This window comes from Phymastichus coffea, unplaced genomic scaffold, assembly GCF_024137745.1.
Source record: "Phymastichus coffea isolate CEN01 unplaced genomic scaffold, Cenicafe_Pcof_1.1 PCOF00006, whole genome shotgun sequence".
Classification (NCBI taxonomy): domain Eukaryota; kingdom Metazoa; phylum Arthropoda; class Insecta; order Hymenoptera; family Eulophidae; genus Phymastichus; species Phymastichus coffea.
Window position 1 is genome coordinate 4,945,889 of NW_026706817.1, and position 18,757 is coordinate 4,964,645.

An 18,757-nucleotide genomic window follows, 5' to 3' on the forward strand; every position below is an offset into this window, starting at 1 on the left:
AAAAATGTAATGTCTCTGATTGTGCAGAATATACAGGCAGTAAACTTGTTAATTCTTGTAGGCTGCGAATCACACGCAAAAGATTGAACCTTTAAGTTTATTATTTATTATTTAGAAAGGCGGGCAAAGATGGCGTGCAAACGGCACAATGTCATTCACAGCGAGCATAAAAAAAAGTAAAGCTTTAAGATATCAATCATTTTTTTGCCAGGGTCGTTTCGATGGTTTTTTTAACCTCGGATCTTATGATCTCACGAAAGCCTTATTCTCGTAAACGAAGCAATATTATTTTTATTAATAATAATTAATGAAGCCGTGATTAAAGAAGTGTGATTATATATTCTTAATGCACAAATTACGCGAAATACGCCTTAATTAGAGAATTCCAATAAATTTCCTAGAAAATCGTAATCGATATTTCCTTGCTTTTGATTACTTATTTTAAAGGTAAATGAGCTATGCACAAACTATTTTTTTACCAATTAGTAACGCGCAGCTCTAAAACAAATTAACGGGTAGCAGTTCATACTAATAAATAATATTATTAAACTGATATTCAGTTCATAGAGTTCTCAAAACTCGTAGGCATGGAGACTACATGCTTGTAGGGGTACGAACGTATTTGATTGGCAACGTGGTAAAAAATCCGTTAATTTCGTCGAAATATTTTTATTCTCATTTTCTTTTCTATAAAAAATGGCACTTTTTGCTAGAGATAATTCCAAAAAAAAAATAGAATTTCCATCTCGTGGAATTAATGCAATTTTATTAGGACCACCTGGGAGCGGCAAAGGAACTCAAGTAATTTTCATATCATTATTTAATTTTTGTAACAACTGCTAATAGTTTTATTTATAGAATTCTTTAGCGAAATTTTACTAATTAAAGAAAAATTAATAAATCTCATAATTAAAATATTTTTTGTGTTTGTCTGTTATACTATTGTTTTATATTAATATTTGGGTGTTCATTATCATATAAAGTAATTGTATATATTTCAGGCACCTATGTTAAAGGAGAGGTATTGTGTTTGTCACCTTTCAACTGGTGATATGTTGAGAGAAGAAATTCATTCTGGCTCTGATCTTGGAAAACAAGTTAAAAAAGTAATGGATAATGGTTTATTAGTAAGTGATAACCTTGTAGTTGATATGATAGATAAAAATCTTGACAAACCAGAATGTAAGCGTGGATTTCTTTTGGATGGTTTTCCAAGAACAGTTCCACAGGCAGAGAAAGTACTAGAGTAATTTTATATTGTAATATATACCTCATACAAATTTGTAATAATAGATAACACATAATACTGTTTATTTATAGTTAGATGAAATGCTTGAAAAGAGAAAAACAAAGTTAGATGCTGTTATTGAATTTGGAATAGATGATGATATTTTAGTTAAAAGAATTACTGGCCGTTTAATTCATCCAGCAAGTGGAAGATCTTACCACGAAGAATTTGCTCCTCCGAAATTCCCAATGAAAGATGATGTAAGCAGTGATGTAATGATTAAAATATCTTTCATTTTTAATATTATATAATATTATAATATTAAATTTAATTTTTATAGGTCACTGGGGAACCATTAATTAAAAGATCTGATGACAATGCAGAAGCATTGAAAAAACGCCTTGCAGCGTATCATACACAAACTCAACCACTTGTTGATTACTATGCTCTTCGTGGTATACATAACTTTATCAATGCTGCTAAAGCTAGCAAACAGGTTTTTGAAGATATTGATTCTATTTTTATGAAATCAATTCATCAAGACCAGAAAAAAACTTTGTTCAGCAACTTTTTTTAAGTATCACTTTATCTGAATCTTCATTAGTAATTTAAAATAGGAGATCAATTATCTTGAAATCAATGACTTTTTATTTCATTTATGTAATGGTTTTGCTGGAAGTTTAAATTATTAATTTGAAGCAAGTGATTATAATTTTTGCCAGATATGTAATCGAAATGTTATTTGAAAATGAGATTTAAAAGGTTAATTAATGTGTAATTTTAATTTCACCAAAATGCATTCAACATATAATGGTGTTGATTTCACATAATATTGTATTGTCATTTCTAATTTTTATTAACATATTATGACTTAAATTTTCATGAAATTGTGTTTAAGCATGATTTGGATCTCATTAAATGAAATAATAAAAATATTTAAATATAATTTAAATATTTAATTTTTAAAAGTCAGATTTAGGTTGTAGAATTTAAATTATTTTAATGCTCAAGAATATCTTCTATATCTTGTATACATTTGTCATGGATATTGATTTTGCAAATTTATACAGGGTGTTCCAGACCACCCGTACACCCCCTCTAGAATCCAAAATAATGGATTAATCAAAAACTGCTTCAGACAAAAGTTGCTGGGCTTCGAAGGGGACATATCCGTACGACCTTGGCTTTGACCTTGGAGGTCATGTTCAAGGTCATTTCAAGGTCAACTTTGTTTTTTTAAATAGGAACCCCCATTTTTGACCCCGGATTCGGAAAGAGCGGGAAATTTTACGTCCAAAACGGTATTTTTAAATTTTTTTTCATGGCCTTGAGAAGGTCGATTTAAGGTCAAATGCTTGAAAAACTGCCTAAAAGCGTTTTTTTAATTTTTAAGATATCGAAAAATGACCTCTACAAAATTTGTTCAGAATAGAATGGGCCACCCAATGCACCAAAAACCTTTGACCTTTAACCTCATTTTGAAGGTCATTTCAAGGTCGAAGTGTTTTTTGTAATGGAAACCCCTCTTTTTGACCCCGGATTCGCACATAGCGCGAAACTCAACACAATACCTTATCCAAACGTCGGATTTCGCGCTATGTGCGAATCCGGGGTTAAAAAGAGGGATTTCCATTACAAAAAACACTTCGACCTTGAAATGACCTTCAAAATGAGGTTAAAGGTCAAAGGTTTTTGGTGCATTGGGTGGCCCACTCTGTTCTGAACAAATTTTGTAGAGGTTATTTTTCGATATTTTAAAAATTAAAAAAACGCTTTTAGGCAGTTTTTCAAGCATTTGACCTTAAATCGACCTTCTCAAGGCCATGAAAAAAAAATTTAAAAATACCGTTTTGGACGTAAAATTTCCCGCTCTTTCCGAATCCGGGGTCAAAAATAGGGGTTCCTATTTAAAAAAACAAAGTTGACCTTGAAATGACCTTGAACATGACCTCCAAGGTCAAAGCCAAGGTCGTACGGATATGTCCCCTTCGAAGCCCAGCAACTTTTGTCTGAAGCAGTTTTTGATTAATCCATTATTTTGGATTCTAGAGGGGGTGTACGGGTGGTCTGGAACACCCTGTATAACAAAGTCTATATTTCATGATCAGCTTTCTCATAAAATATTATTATAACACTTAACATTTTTACTTCCTTTCTACTTTACTCCATGAAAATTGAGTCTTATATTATAAAAGTTTTTGTTAAAGAGATTTTTGGAATATTTGGGTAATTACGATTATTAATTATTGTTTCAATTACTTGTTTAAAACTTTTACATAATTCCTTCTCAGCCGATAAAGTCGATCTTGCAGTACCCATCCCATATAACACAGTGGCGGTAATCTGCCGTCAGAATGCTCGGGCATGTGACATCACGGTGCATCCGCATTTTGATGTCAGAATGGAAGCACGCCATGTTTTTCCACGGCGGGTCGACATTGTGCCTGCATTGTGCCGATACGAAAGAAACGATTGTTTTCCACAGTGTACGGGAACTATACCAGCATTGTATCTTCCGATCAAATCGCACGCTGTGCTCCCATTATGCAGTCAGAATGACTTCATTTTTATTTTTTATTTTAGAGGTTATAGGTTCAATGAATAATAAAATTATTGTTTTAAGGAAAATTTATTAATAAACAATCTATATTATATACATAAATTATACTGTGACGGTAAACGACTTGTTTGCGCTATCGTCTCAATCCCGTAACTGCCTACGAGGGCAGCACCTACCGGCCGGAAAAACGAAAAATGTGAACTCGGTACAAGACGGGACGGAACGCGCGCGAAGTTTAAAGAATCAGTCGAAGATTAGCAATCCAAGCATCCAGCTGCATACCAGAGCAAGAGTCGAACACGAGCTTTCAAAGAGTGCGGAAGTGATTCAGCTGACAGTTTTTTATCGAAACTTATACCTTTGTCGCTCCTGTTTGGAAAGTGTGTGTGGGTGTGAAGTTTCGCCATCGTAGGCGATCCCGAGGGCGCGGATTCCCTCTTACGAATAACCTGAGATATTGAAAGCGGTAATACGGACCTGCCCCCCCCCCTAATAGTGCGACCGTGTATTAAGTTAATCTGGCCAGTTTAACACCGCGATTTCTAATGTACGACTGCGCTTAATTGCTATTCCTTCGTACCGGCGATTGTGTAAAAAAAAATCGGTAGCGTGCACGTAAACTAACTTTGCGAACAAAGAACTGCGGACGATCTAGCGATGCATGTTATTGTCGCGCGCGCCGAATAAACATAAACACGCGGGCCAAGCGTCTTGTAGAGTTAACGGAAAATAAACCAACTCATGTTGGATCGAAACGATAATTTTACTGTTGTCATTGTTATTAGTAGTAAGTTGGTTGACTTACTCCTGTCCCCTCCTGCTCTCCGGCTAATAAACGCGAATATTACAATTTCATCGCGCACATTCCGGTACGATTGCGTGTCGAGAGAAATAACGAAATAAAAACGGATTAACTACCCCGTTACAATACATGAAATTACTAATAAAAATGACATTCATATTAATTAAATAATTACATGCGTGTCTTCTTCGATCCATTTTCTTCGCAGAATTAGAAAATTTTGATGCCAATCCTGAAATATAATTTAGAAACTTATTAATTTATTAGGAATGACAGCAATATATACTAAAATGAATAAATAAAAAAATACCTTTGATAACTGCCGTATTATGTTTCAAGGAAGAGGATGGGTCTTCCCAATTCTCTTCCTTAAAACATTCTTTGTCTCACATGGGCCTTAAGGTTTGACACAATTAGATAGGAGTTTTTTGGTAACCTGTAAACAAAATAATACCACAATATTTGTTTTACAACTTTTAATATTCATTTTTATTATTGTTGTCGAAGGCCCCGACCTTGCCTTGATGTGTGAGGCATAACCACTTTAATTGACCCTCCAAATTTTTCTTGAAGTCTTAAATTATAAATAAATTAAAATATTGAATAGAACTCTAAAAATAATTGCTGAAAATAAAGACATTAATGGAAGAAACCTAAACTCTACAATGCAAAAGAAGAAAATGAATTTAAATTTCTTTTTGTTTTTTATTTGTATTTTTTGCGATTCTTTAGTTAATTACTAAAATGTAATTGTACTAAATAAATAAATGAATAAATAAATAATTATATAATAAAATTGATGAAACTATAGAATAAAAAATTAAAAAGAAAGACATCACCCGAAAATGCTGTAACGTCGAGAACAGGTCAGACCATATAATAGCGGCAAAATTTGAATTTTTATGGAAGGGGAATTCCCTTAATTAGAGTAATGCTTAATTAATATCTGACCTTGTTCTCGGTGATGTGCTTTGTCCTTCTGGGTTTAACCCTTTATAGCCTACTTTTTATGTGTTTTGTCTTATAAAAGAGATTGCAAAGCGATCGTCACGGCAACTCTGTATTGTACTTTGAAAGACTCTGGAAATTCTGTATCACTTATTTTGAGTAATAAATACTTAAATTAAATTTCTACGAATCGTTTATTATAAATTAGAAAAGTCTTACACCTACTCTATATAGCTACGATACATCCCTCTTTTACCGTACGAGTTGCAGGACGTAATATTATTTAACTGTTACTTTTCTGATCGTTGCTTTAGTTAAATTGCCAGCCTGCTCTAGTTTAGTCTCGTACCCGTGGTATCCGTTTTATTATAATAATTAACATTTACAACGTAATAAACAAATTAAATTTGTACATTAAAATTCAATATGATTCAGTAGTTAAAAGTAATTAAAAATATTATAATCTTAATCTATGCCCTAGAATCTATATAAAAAATACTTTGTTACATTTAAATTACTTTTAATTAACGCGTTTTATTGATTAACAAAAACTATTATATCTATATCTGTGTAGAGTGACGTCACGCTCTTTATATGGTAATGATGCGAAATTTGACTCTAGTACTAATACAATCATATAATATATGAGGTAGCGCCATTTAATATACTAATTGATATAAGAAGATTCACGAGCTTAGGGGATTACAGTAATACAGTGAAAATAAGAGAACAGCTCACAAATAGGACCGTTACATAAGAGTAAAATGTATTTTTATATTTTTTGATTATAATCTATTTTATTTTCCTTCGAAATATTACTAATCTCATATACAACAATGGTTAAGGAAAATCCCTCAAAGGATTGAGGAATTGAGGGAGGATAAGGATTGAGGGATTTTCCTTAACCATTGTTGTATATGAGATTAGTATATTTCTTGATGTTGTGTTCTATCCCTCCATATGTCAGATCCTAATTAAATTATTAATTTTTATAATACATTGTTTCAAATATTAGATCTCATTAATATTTTCTATTAAAATCGGTAGAAGAATCATAAATTTGTAGAATTATTTTTTGTTTCTTTTTTAGATTTTCTGTGGAATTTTAAACTTTTGAGTTAATTGTAAGTATATACTCTGTAAGATATATTCTGCTATGGGTAATACAATCGTTCATTCTTTTTACTAAAAAGATAAAAAAATAAAGGATAAAATATAAATCAAACAACTTTTTCTCGAAATTCGTTTTTTTATTGTTAGGGTACAAACGTTAGTCAGTATCTACAAAAGTAGGTGATTTTAACTTCAGTCGTAGCGTCAAAGATTCGATCTAAAAAACTATTAGTTAAAACATTAACCAGTTAACATTGACCGAGGCCGGTATGTACCCGGTACGCGTTTTTGGGTACGTAGGTACTAATGGTGGAACCAGCCGGCAACGTGGTCGGTACGTACCTGCTTGGATGCCAATGTCCACTTTCGTGGCAAAAGTGTCGTTCTTGGTACGTACCGAGAAGATGGCCCAGGAGGTGGCGGTCACGTGGCCGGATCGAGACTTTGGGTACGTACCAGAAACGTGGCTGATATGTTTCTGAAGAGAAAGCAAAATATTTACAGCTGCTCAGGTTCACCGACTAGGAACGTTGCCGGCACGTACCGAGAAAATAAATTATAAACGTCGCGGCAACGTGTACGGTACGTTACAGGTTTGAACACATTTTGGGCCCCCGAATCCCATCACGATTTTCGGTACGTACCCGGCACATACCGTGGTAGCAATCCTTAGCAGGAACGTTCCCGCGATGTATGTGAGACGATTCTGGTACGTAGCTGGTACGTCGCGGCTACGTACCCACCTAATTATTGAAAAATCAACAAGTTCGTACATTTATTTAACTGATCAATCCGTGTAATGAGTACATTTGGTTGGAAATTGTGAGTCAACTTTATTAATATAATAATAAATGACATACGGAGAATACATATGTTAATTTTCCAAAACAAACTTTGATGAACAGTCAAATCTTCGCAATGACAAAGACAAACTCGCATTTCACAACTCTCAATTCTATTATCGCAAATAATCGCAAAGACAGCAAAGCAACATGTCAATCAAATAAATTTTTATATTATAATGAAACAATCAAATTACGGTATTGCGAGATAATGGCAAAATTATTCATCCATTTAGTCATTCACATTCAGAGCAGATCTCCATTTAGGAGTAACGCTTACAAACTCGAAAATACATTGCTACTCGTACTATTCAACAAAATAACAATTTTTTTAGGGTTACTTATCGCTTCAAAGATCAAAGGTACTCAATAATATCGCTACTGAAAGCAACTCAATTCAAGTGAAAAAGCACTTTCTTTTTTCTCTCTCTTTTTGCACTTATTAAAAATCAAATTTTTAACGCCATTTTTTCCTTTCCAAAAATTGTACGATCGATAAAGCGATGTTATATTCGAATAAAATAATGATCTGAGAACAAAAACTACGAAAAAGTACGATACGCGCATTATAGTTCATTGCGATATGATACGAAAATACCCAATAATTTTCCAACGGTCTGATGTTCGAGGGTGACGCGCAAAGATACAAAAGTACAGCACTTTTCGGAGTATCGGTCTCACTTTTAACATCTCTTAATAGTACTTATCGCCTCCAAACGCGTTACAACGTGAACAAATATTATTGTCACAATTCAAAATATATTTCATGTTACAATTTAACAAATTACATTTTTTATTTAAAATTTTTCTTGAATAATTTAAAATTCAAACAAAATAACAATGTATAAGAAAATATCTTGCCCATCATGTACACAAACTTTTTTTATCATTATCTGATCATCTAGTAATTCGCCATAACGCCATAACGCCTCGAACAGGCGTTATGGCGTTAAAATTCGTTTCCAGTTAAACTAGATAACTATTCATTGAAGAGTTCTACTCAAATAAAATTAAAACCTTAGAATAAAAACTAGTTGGAAAAAATGTGAAACGACTGAGATAAACTAAACCGTATTTAGTCATTTTACTATACAGACAGAAAAGAGATATTACGCACGAGATTAAGCAATAACTAATGGTGCAAATTACATCAGTCAAAGTAACGCTTTTGTCGTTTTATCTTTGGCTTAACCCATTAACGCCTGAATTGCAGTTCTTCAGTAGTCCATGTTTGAGGTAGTGCCAATCAACGTAAAAATGATAAAATTGTCTGAAAATTCATACTCGACTATTTTCGGGTATGCTCTTTCGATTGGCGTGGTTAAAAATTTAAAAAAATTTAAAAAACCATTAAATTTTGCAATTTAAATAAAAAAAAGCACGATTTTTACAATACATTTTTTTTTCAAACTCGATTTTCACCTGGAACCACCTGTTCATTTCACGCAGAACCTTTCAAAATCGTGCAATAATACCTCGAACTTAAAAGTTAGATTATATATGATAATAAATTTTGGCATAAAAAATTCAAAATGGCGCCCAAAATGGGTCAATGTCAGGGTACATTTTCATTATTTTTTTTTTCACGAACGGTCAATTTTAGAAAAAAATTGTATGGAATAAAAAGTGTTTAGAATCACTCAAAAAATACGCCTGAATTTTTTCAAAATAGTTTAAAGACTTTTTTAATTTTTTTAAAAAGTTGTTAAATTCAAAAATGCAAAAACTTCTCAAAAAATTCTGAAAAAATTCACACTTACTCTTTGAATGATTTTAAACAACTTTTTTTCTATAAAATTTTTTCCTAAAACTGATCATTGTTGACTAAAATGGGTTAAATAGAAAAAATTATTCGTGCACTACATGGCCGAAAATCTGCATATACACACAGGCATATATATACAAGTCTGGGTGTAATATTTGTAAGTATATAATCCAGAGATCAAGATCGCCCTTTGCCATTGTCTTTATCAACAATGTTGCCCGATTCTCACCACTTGGAGGTGGACGATTTCCGAGAATCTTCTTCTTTTTTTTTTTTTTTTATTTATTTTTTTTTAATTTTTTTTACGTTTTTTTATAATTTTTTTAAAAGGTTTACGTTTTTTAAACTTTAAAAAGTTATTTTAAATGACTATCAGTGGATTGTATCAAAACATATTTTGCAAAAATACAATTCACAATTTTCACAAATCCTGTTAGTTCGCTTTTCACATTTTTCTCCCGAACAATATCTAAACTTTTGTACAATCTCTGACTTATGTCCTTTGAAATCCTTCTTCGCCATGTAATGTTTAGCTAATGAAAGTGCAAAGCTTTTTGTAGAGTGTTTTTTATCTTCTGAATCGGTCAAGTCTCTCAAAACTACAGAATTGGTGATGCTTGATTGAATCATTCTCATGAGTATAATCCAAGTCCATTTTTTCGAACGCACAATAGGCACAACCTTATTACATCGCTGGTCATGAATATCAACTCCGCCCATAAATTTGTTATACACCGAAAATGCATGGGGGAATGATATGTCAGATTTCTGCTTTTGTTCCTTGTCAAAACGTTTTACTATAGAAAGAGGAGTAACACCTGCGGCAGTTGACAAAATAGAAACTGGCTTAGAATCTACAACAGTTATAAAGTTGATACCACTTTCTGTATCATGTTTGACTGCATATGTACCTCTATTATCTTTTTTGTCAACGTTGTTTTTTACATTGATACGATTTTCTCGAACCGTGCCTGTTGCTTGTATTCCAATTTTGTGTAGATGTACTAATAAATCAGGGCAGCAAAATAAATTATCGAAATAAACGTGGTACTTACTCAGCTTTTTAATTGATATATTTTCCAAAACATTTTGCAACATTTGCATGACAACACGGCTGCCTAATGCACATTTTGGTAAAAAATCATTATTTTCAGAGTTTTTTCCGCAGTATATGTCACAGTCAAACACATACCCGTTTGCACTACATAAAGCCCATAGTTTGATACCAAATCTAATGGGCTTTGATTTGATGAATTGCTTCAACACAGTTTTTCCAAAAAATTTTAGCATCATTTCGTCGATCGAAAGAGCCGTTGCAAAAACTCCAAAAATAAGAAGATTTTTCCTAAAAATGTTGAAAACAGATCGAACACGCCAGACTCTATCGTTAGAATCTTCGTCTTCTGGTTTGGACAACTTGAGCTTTGACTTTATCTCCTCAAATTCATCGCGACTCATAACATTAGGTACTAAAGCACATCCAAGAAAAGGATCTTTTGACCAATAATCTCTTTGGGATAAACGTTTGTTGAACATGGTAAATATTAATATACCTAAAAATGCATTCAATTTTTCCGGAGTCAGATCATATCCATTTATTTTAGTAGCTTCGATTATATATTGTTTGATATCTGTAGAAAAGAACAATTCGAATAGTTTGGAGTCAGAGCATTGGGAAATGAAGTTTTTATCTTTTTCTGACAGTAATATTTCATTTTCAGATTAGAATGATATTTCTTTTCTCCGTCAACCCAAACAAATTGATGGTCATCTTCAAGTTTTTTCTGGGAAGGTTCATATCCTTGGAGAACTTTTCTATAAGATGAACTTGGAAAAAACTCTTCGACTTCATTTTCAGAATCATCAAAATCTTCATTTTCGTAACGTGAATCATCACCATCAGATTCGCCAGAACTATCTGGATTTGGAATAAAAACAGCTTCATCATAATTTTCTTCTTCATCTAATTCTATCGAACTAGACGATACCTTGTATTTCTTTTTATGACGATTTTTTGAAACAGTAGCAGAAGCCGATGTTTCATTTTTTCTCTTTGGCATTTTTACAATATGTTTCAGAAACAAAGCAGTAGAAATATTTAAAATATTGAAAACAAATAAAGTAAAAATAATTACTATGATATGTTAGAATTATCACGTATAATTATAGAGCACATGAAAAATAATAAAAGAAACTATCTTTGAAATAATTGCGACATTTTCGGTTCAGAAAAAAATCATTAGCAATATTTTAAATCTTCAAAATAAATAAAGTAAAATTAATCCCTATAATATGTGAGAATCAAGAATATGGTAATCACACATAATTATACTGATTATTATGATAAGTAATCGAATAAAAATAACTAACTTTGATATACTTGCTACATTTTATAAAAAATATATAAAACAGATTTAAAATAAAAAGAAAAGAAAAAGTAAGGAAAGTAAACTAAATAAAGAATGTTAAAAAAATTTGCTTTGTGGACAGAAATGTAATTTCGTTCAACAAGTAAATAATTTTTTCTATTTAACCCATTTTAGTCAACAATGATCAGTTTTAGGAAAAAATTTTATAGAAGAAAAGTTGCTTAAAATCGTTCAAAGAGTAAGTGTGAATTTTTTCAGAATTTTTTGAGAAGTTTTTGGATTTTTGAATTTAACAATTTTTAAAAAAAATTAAAAAGTCTTTAAACTATTTTGAAAAAATTCAGGCGTGTATTTTTTGAGTGATTCTAAACACTTTTTATTCTATACAATTTTTTTCTAAAATTGACCGTTCGTGAAAAAAAAAATAATGAAAATGTACCCTGACATTGACCCATTTTGGGCGCCATTTTGAATTTTTTATGCCAAAATTTATTATCATAAGTCCATAACTTTTAAGTTCGAGGTATTATTGCACGATTTTGAAAGGTTCTGCGTGAAATGAACAGGTGGTTCCAGGTGAAAATCGAGTTTGAAAAAAAATGTATTGTAAAAATCGTGCTTTTTTTATTTAAATTGCAAAATTTAATGGTTTTTTTAAATTTTTTTAAATTTTTAACCACGCCAATCGAAAGAGCATACCCGAAAATAGTCGAGTATGAATTTTCAGACATTTTTATCATTTTTACGTTGATTGGCACTACCTCAAACATGGACTACTGAAGAACTGCAATTCAGGCGTTAAAGGGTTAATTGGCATAACAACTGATAAATTGACCGAATTATAAGACTATTAATATTTTTAAAATTATACGGAGCAATGAGAACAAGTGAACTTTCTCCGTAAATTCTTGAGTGTATGATTTTTTTGTCCGTCTTTGAGCTAATTTTCACCATCTCCCATCGCCAATAAATTCGTCAGAGTTTTTTTATGTCTGTATCCAAGAAATAAATAAAAATGAATCGCGAAAGTCGCGACTTTTTCCAAGATTTTCAAAGTCACAAAAAGTCCGAGTCTGCAGCCATGTTTAGCTAGTCGCAGCAGGGTTGCCCAGCGGGGTGCCGGCAATCATATACAAATTTTTATGAGTCATACCAAGTTTCATTTTTTATTTGGTATCCCGATCCCTGTTTTGATTTTTTTGTTTAACACAATTGATTTTCGTGCTACATGATAACTTGCTGAGATAGTTTTCATCGTTTTTGAAAATTTTTAGTTTGAAAATTTTACGACCTTTTATAGTACTTATTTTGATTTTTATGTGCTATTAGTGGTATTCTCTATTGATCAAATCTAAAATCACAGTTGCAAAAGCCCTAAAACACCATACTATAATGGTACAAGGTATTTGGAAAAAATTTACAAAAATGCATGGACCCGTATTGAGTCATGTAGCACTGGAAGAAGTCAACCTCCCCCAGGTGCTACGTGACTCAATATGAGTCATACATACTTATGGTTACAGTAAGTTACAGTATGTCTTCCCGAACATATAACATCAACCTTTAGTTATATTTACGTGAGAAATAAAAAATTATACGCTTAGCACCTTGGGAAGGAATCGCTTGTATCGCTCTAGCAGTCAGCGTGTTAATATACCACGAACATGAGCAGCTCGCTGCGACAAACTCTCGAAGTAGCCGACCTGGGCTTGAAATATATCGAGACTTCAAAAATCACATAGAAAAAAAATGGTTCAAACGTAGTTTTAGCTTCTGCTCTGAGAATCCTTCGATGTGCTGTTTTGATCCATTCTGCAGCCGTTTTTTTAGCATCAGTCATCGCGTATGTACTCCTAAATTTATCTACAGCAGCATCTGTAAGAATTAAAAATATATATTGATTGAATCAGAATGATATTGATTTAATTAAAACATTTATAATCATATTAACCTCTCAATACAGGCCATAAGTGCAATGTAGCAAACGCTTTTCCTTGTACCTTCCAAACTGAACTTATTCTCTAGTGGATCAGTTATTGACGCAGATATCATTTTCTGCATGAGGTCATACCCACTTACGTTGTAAAAGGTCTTCCTGTGTGCTTTCTAAATATCATGAATAAAGAATAAATAAAATATTTAAAGTAATAACACAGCACGTGTTGAATTATTGCATAATAATACATAAAAAACTTAAGTATTTACGAAGGCTTTTTTGTAGTCTTCATCTTCTACTAATTTTTTTTCCACTCTATCTAAATCGGCTGCTGTTTCGCACGGTATGTCCCTGTGGACTTCTTCAAATTTCCTATCTTCGGCTGTCTCTCCGATAAATTGACCGACTGGTTGATTCTGTATAGCAGCCAGGATTTTGTTTTATTTTGTTTCCATGTGTTGAATGTTATCTAAAATAATTTGAAGATAATCAATAAAATTCAAAATATCAAATAACATTCAACCCAATATTATTTTTTCAATACTTACTATGAATAACCTTCATCATATCGCATAATATCATATATCCACTGGAGACATCACTCAAGATTAATGACGCATGCAGCTAAAAATGACTAAATTTTTGTTTTTATTATTACGCGTAATTTACTAGGGTGAATGTACCAATGCCCGACACCCCCCCCCCCCTCCCCCCAATAACCGACACCTTTTATATAAGTTAATATAAGAGATTAGGACAAAGTATAAACAAAATAATTAGTTTGACATTAATCTATATAACCTATTTGATGGATTATAACTTATTTTATCACATAAAAATATCAAATATATTTATTTGACAAGACTGAAAAAGGTGTCGGATAGTGGAATACTTGATTTTTTCTTAATACTAATTACTGACACAAAAACGAACATGAATATGGGAAGTTTTCCTTGTTTCTTTCACTTATGTAACCTTTTTATATTGTGCTGCAGTACATATTGAACAACTTGGTATTATATTTATGTCTTATTGTAACTACACAAATTATATACAGCACAAAATGCCGGTAATTGTCACATTGACTCCTTAAGGTGTCGGTAATTGGGACACTTATCTTACGATATTTTACGTTGTTAAATTAATTACCTGTGTAATCAATCTTTTCCAAAATTTTCATTTTCTTCCAAGCGTTCCTCGGTTTTACTCTATTAATCATATACTTTACGCGCACATTTGATTCAACTGGAGACCAGTAAACATACTCCAACTCCAAATCTGACCAGATGTAAGGTATCACGACTTTTCCGATTGATTCCAAATCGACAACAACATAGACATTTTGATCTGAAAAAAAATTAAAAACTTTAAGCTTTTGAAAAAAAATTATATTTGTTAGGTTAAATATTATGTAATTAAATTTGTTGACGTTAATTTTTTTAATAATTCATTGATTAGAAAACATGTTATGGCAAAGTAGCTTATTTGCTCAAATAAATTGCTATGGCTATGAATTGTAATCTTACGATTAATGTAAAGAAATATTTTAGTTTTTCATTTAAAATCTATCAAATATAAACATACTTTCTTCAGCATATCCTAGACATTCATCGATTACCCACTCGCAATTTTCTGAGCCAGAAGTATTTGCAATAACTTTTTGCAAAGTATCTTGAGCTATTGCGTCTTCTTGCTTCTGCTTTTCATTTTCAGTTTCACTAAACTTTTCCAATTTGCCGCTAGCACCAAACAATGGAACTTTATCGAGTAACTCTGCTAAAAATAAAAATAATTTAGAATTAACGCAAAATTTGAAATATTATTTTTTCTCAAATTTTCTTTAACAAGACGAGGACAAATCTGTTATTGTTCAACTTACGACTTTCTTTTTTCTTTATGCTTTCCAAGTCGCATGATTCCTTGTTGAGGAAATGAGGGGGGTCAATAAGTCTTTACAAAATCCAAGAAATGGCGCTCGTCACGCTTAAATTATAATGTTTTTGGCAAGCAATACTACTAACTGTATATCGTACAGTTTCAGCCCGATTCATCGAATCGTTTTTTTGTGAGTGTTGCTTGAACAAAGAGTTATTGGTTTATTTGAAAAATGAAAAAAACAGAGTTTCGAGCGGTGATAAAACATTTTCATTTGAAAGGCCTTACACCAAAAGAAATCACAGTTGAGTTAAATGCCGTTCATGGCAAGTCTGCCCCTGTGTTTGAGACTGTTTATAACTGGGTAAATGAATTTAAACGCGGCCGTACTACAACAATAGATGAACCTCGTTCAGGACGCATCGTAGAAGTGAGTACGCCCGAAATGGTAAAAAAATCCACGATATGGTGTTGAGTGATTGAAGCTTAAAATTGCGAGAATTAGTTGAGGCCACAGAGGTATCAAAAGGGTACAATCATTTAAATTCTGCATGAAAAATTGAGGATGAAAAAAATATCAGAAAGATGGGTGCCGCGTTTGCTCACTGTTGAAAACAAACGAACCCGCGTGGTCAACTCTGAGGCTCTTTCGGCACGCATACGTCGTAATTCGGAAGATTTTTGGCGTCGACTCATAACTGTAGACAAAACATGGGTACACCACTACACTCCTGAAACCAAAAAACAGTCCAAATAATGGATTACCGCAGGAGAACCAGCCCCAAAGAAGGCAAAGACAGTAAAGTCAGTTGGCAAGATTATGGCCACGGTTTTCTGGGATGCGTATGGAATCATCTACATCGACTACTTGGACAAGGGCTAGACGATCACTGGACAATATTATGCGTCATTATTAGGTTAGCTGAAAGAAAAAATCAGAGAAAAACGTCCTCACTGGAACAAAAAATAATGCCTCTGTTTTCAAGACAATGCTCGAGTTCACACGTGTGCAGTTTCGATGGCAAAAATTAACGATTTAAAGTTCGAATTAAATGACCATCCACCATATTCGCCTGATTTGGCTCCCAATGACTTTTTTTTATTTCCTAACCTCAAAAATTGCTTTGCCGGACGATTCACGTCGAATGAAGAAGTCATCGCCGAAACAAATGCATATTTTTAGGGTTTTCAGAAATCATATTTTTCTGATGGCTTAAAAAAACTGGAAGGCCGTTTAATAAAATTTATCAACCTTCAAGGAGATGTGACGGCCAGCCGTAACTTAGTTTTTTTTTCAATATTAATTAATTGAAATAAATATGAAGAACGGAGCGGGAGTCTTCCTGATTTCCCACGATGAAAACGCATTCGAGATAAAGAGTTTATATAAAATGCAACGATTACCGAAAATCGTTCGACTCGCGTGAGGTTAATAAGCGGCTGAACGAGAAAAGCCGCGATCGGTTCGAGAGAGAGAGAGAGGGCGCGTAGGGGCAATGACCGGGAGGGGAGAGTTCGGTAGCCAGTATGACTGTGTTACTCAGTCCGGTGAGATCGTCTCTACGTTGTGTGCGCCAGAGAACTGAACATTTTTTATCGCCAAGTGAGATCCAGGGAGCAAGGGTTTGTGGAAGTGAGTTGAGTGCAGAGCGGACGTGCGGACAAGCGTACGCGCCCTTAGCAGCAACAACTACAGCAGCAGCACCAGTAGCAACAGCAATAACAGCAGCAGCAACAACATCAACAGAGGCAACAGGATAGCGAGAAGGGGAGCAGCGAATCTGCGATTTATATATCGGATACGGTTGGCTACCGTATCCTCAACTATCTCGCGGTAGGTGCACCTTCCCTTTATTGTTGTTAGCGTGCGATCCCGCGCAGCGTGCGCGAAGAGATAATTTGTTGCGTTCGAGCGGTTAGTTCGCGTCGGTCGCGATTTTCTCTCTCTCTCCCACCCAGGCGCATTGTCAATTGTATTTACGTGCGCAAGTCTCTCGGCAAAACCCCCGTGTAATTGATTCATCTAAATAAAGTGAACGATAGTTATTACTAAATCAAGTCATCGTTATTTTGTCTTTCCTTTGTCCGGAGGTCGCGTCTATTTACTTTCGATTCGAATAAGCCGGTAGCGTAGCACGGATCATGCGGAGATCGGTAGAAAGGAATCGCCAACCAAGTTTCCAGCAGCGGCCGTAGGAGCGCTGCTAGGCAAGAGCGACAGCGCCGCCAAGTGGCGAGTTGGGGAACCCAACTCGGATTGGCGAGGAGACGCTGCGTAGGCGCACTCCCGGGCAAGGTAGGTTGACGTGCTTTCGGCACGTAGATAACAAGGCGTCGTTGACCGAGATAATAAATAGGTTTAATAGGTTAAACGGCAGCCTGTTACAAAAACTTATAGTGGCCCGAGCCTGCGACGCTCTATCCTGCTTTGTCCCACGCGGATGTGTTGACAGAAGGCTACGATCATCGCGTGTACATCGTGAAGCGTTATCGCGCTGATAATGGAAGGGGGCCATAAAAATGCAATTTTTTTTTCCCACCGAATTTTAAGAAAATATCCGTAATATTTATTGGATTTTAATCAATTTTGTAAGTTATTATTGTACCATAATGCGCATTTTTTAGTCACCAAATAATTAATAAATAATTTTATATTAGAACAATAATGCATTTTATAATAAATCGTAGAAGTTTTGGATTTTTCTAAATATTTATAATAAATGAATTATTGTAATAATCAATATGTATCGTTAAAATTAACTAAGTTTAGTACGATTTTGTATAAATAATTATAAACTATAGCGTCACTCTTGCTCTTAAAAGTGGCACTCCGAGAGCCATCTCTGGTGAAAAGGGCCTAAGTTAAAAATGGACCGCCCTTTCTCTCTTTGAAAATTCACGCCCACAGACTAATAAAGAAATCCTAGATACGATTAGAAAATTTCCCACCAAAATTTGGCCGTTATCGCTTCATGGGCCTGAGGAAAGGGATTTCCACCCAACCACCCACTGCTTATAAAAAGCTCTGTACAAGACTGGAGGAGTAAAGTGAGTACCAGGAAGTGCCTAACAAGAAGTGACTACTAGTGAGTGAGTGCTGGAGGAAGCATAAGCGAAGAAAATTTTGAAGAAGTCAGCCAAAATTCAATCAAGAAGTCACCCAACTACATCCAGAATAGAGAGAAAGAGAGAGAAAGAGGTCAAAGAGCAGAGAGAGCGCAGCCTTAATAACAAATAATTAAATAAAATAATAGTAAGTAAAACCTTATATCTGGCTATCCTTTTTTTTCTTCAAGCAATCCGTTTTTTTTTTTGGAAA

At 33.6% G+C, this 18,757-nt stretch overlaps 2 protein-coding genes across 2 annotated transcripts; one reads left to right on the forward strand and one right to left on the reverse strand.

The window, feature by feature from the left end:
• The first annotated feature begins 596 nt into the window (after positions 1–596).
• LOC131668496 (adenylate kinase) lies at positions 597–2,271 on the forward strand. Its single transcript, XM_058942719.1, has 4 exons — positions 597–801; positions 1,002–1,238; positions 1,321–1,488; positions 1,569–2,271. Exons 1-4 carry the CDS (start codon positions 697–699, stop codon positions 1,803–1,805), a joined length of 747 nt encoding a protein of 248 aa, XP_058798702.1. The 5' UTR covers positions 597–696; the 3' UTR covers positions 1,806–2,271.
• A 2,732-nt stretch (positions 2,272–5,003) lies between these two features.
• LOC131668854 (piggyBac transposable element-derived protein 3-like) lies at positions 5,004–11,318 on the reverse strand. The gene is made up of 6 exons (XM_058943324.1): positions 10,961–11,318; positions 10,314–10,889; positions 9,752–10,262; positions 7,307–7,394; positions 6,994–7,129; positions 5,004–5,026 (listed from the first exon to the last, which is right to left on the reverse strand). The coding sequence occupies exons 1-6, from the start codon at positions 11,316–11,318 to the stop codon at positions 5,004–5,006; spliced, it is 1,692 nt and encodes a 563-aa protein (XP_058799307.1).
• Positions 11,319–18,757: the final 7,439 nt, after the last annotated feature.

Coding starts and splice junctions, on each gene's coding strand:
- LOC131668496 (XM_058942719.1), top strand. CDS start 697: ATGGCACTTTTTGCTAGAGATAATTCCAAAAAAAAAATAGAATTTCCA. Junction 802..1,001: donor GGAGCGGCAAAGGAACTCAA/GTAATTTTCATA, acceptor TATATATTTCAG/GCACCTATGTTAAAGGAGAG. Junction 1,489..1,568: donor AATTCCCAATGAAAGATGAT/GTAAGCAGTGAT, acceptor TAATTTTTATAG/GTCACTGGGGAACCATTAAT.
- LOC131668854 (XM_058943324.1), bottom strand. CDS start 11,318: ATGCCAAAGAGAAAAAATGAAACATCGGCTTCTGCTACTGTTTCAAAA. Junction 10,890..10,960: donor TCTGAAAATGAAATATTACT/GTCAGAAAAAGA, acceptor TCTTTTCTACAG/ATATCAAACAATATATAATC. Junction 10,263..10,313: donor TATATCAATTAAAAAGCTGA/GTAAGTACCACG, acceptor CTGATTTATTAG/TACATCTACACAAAATTGGA.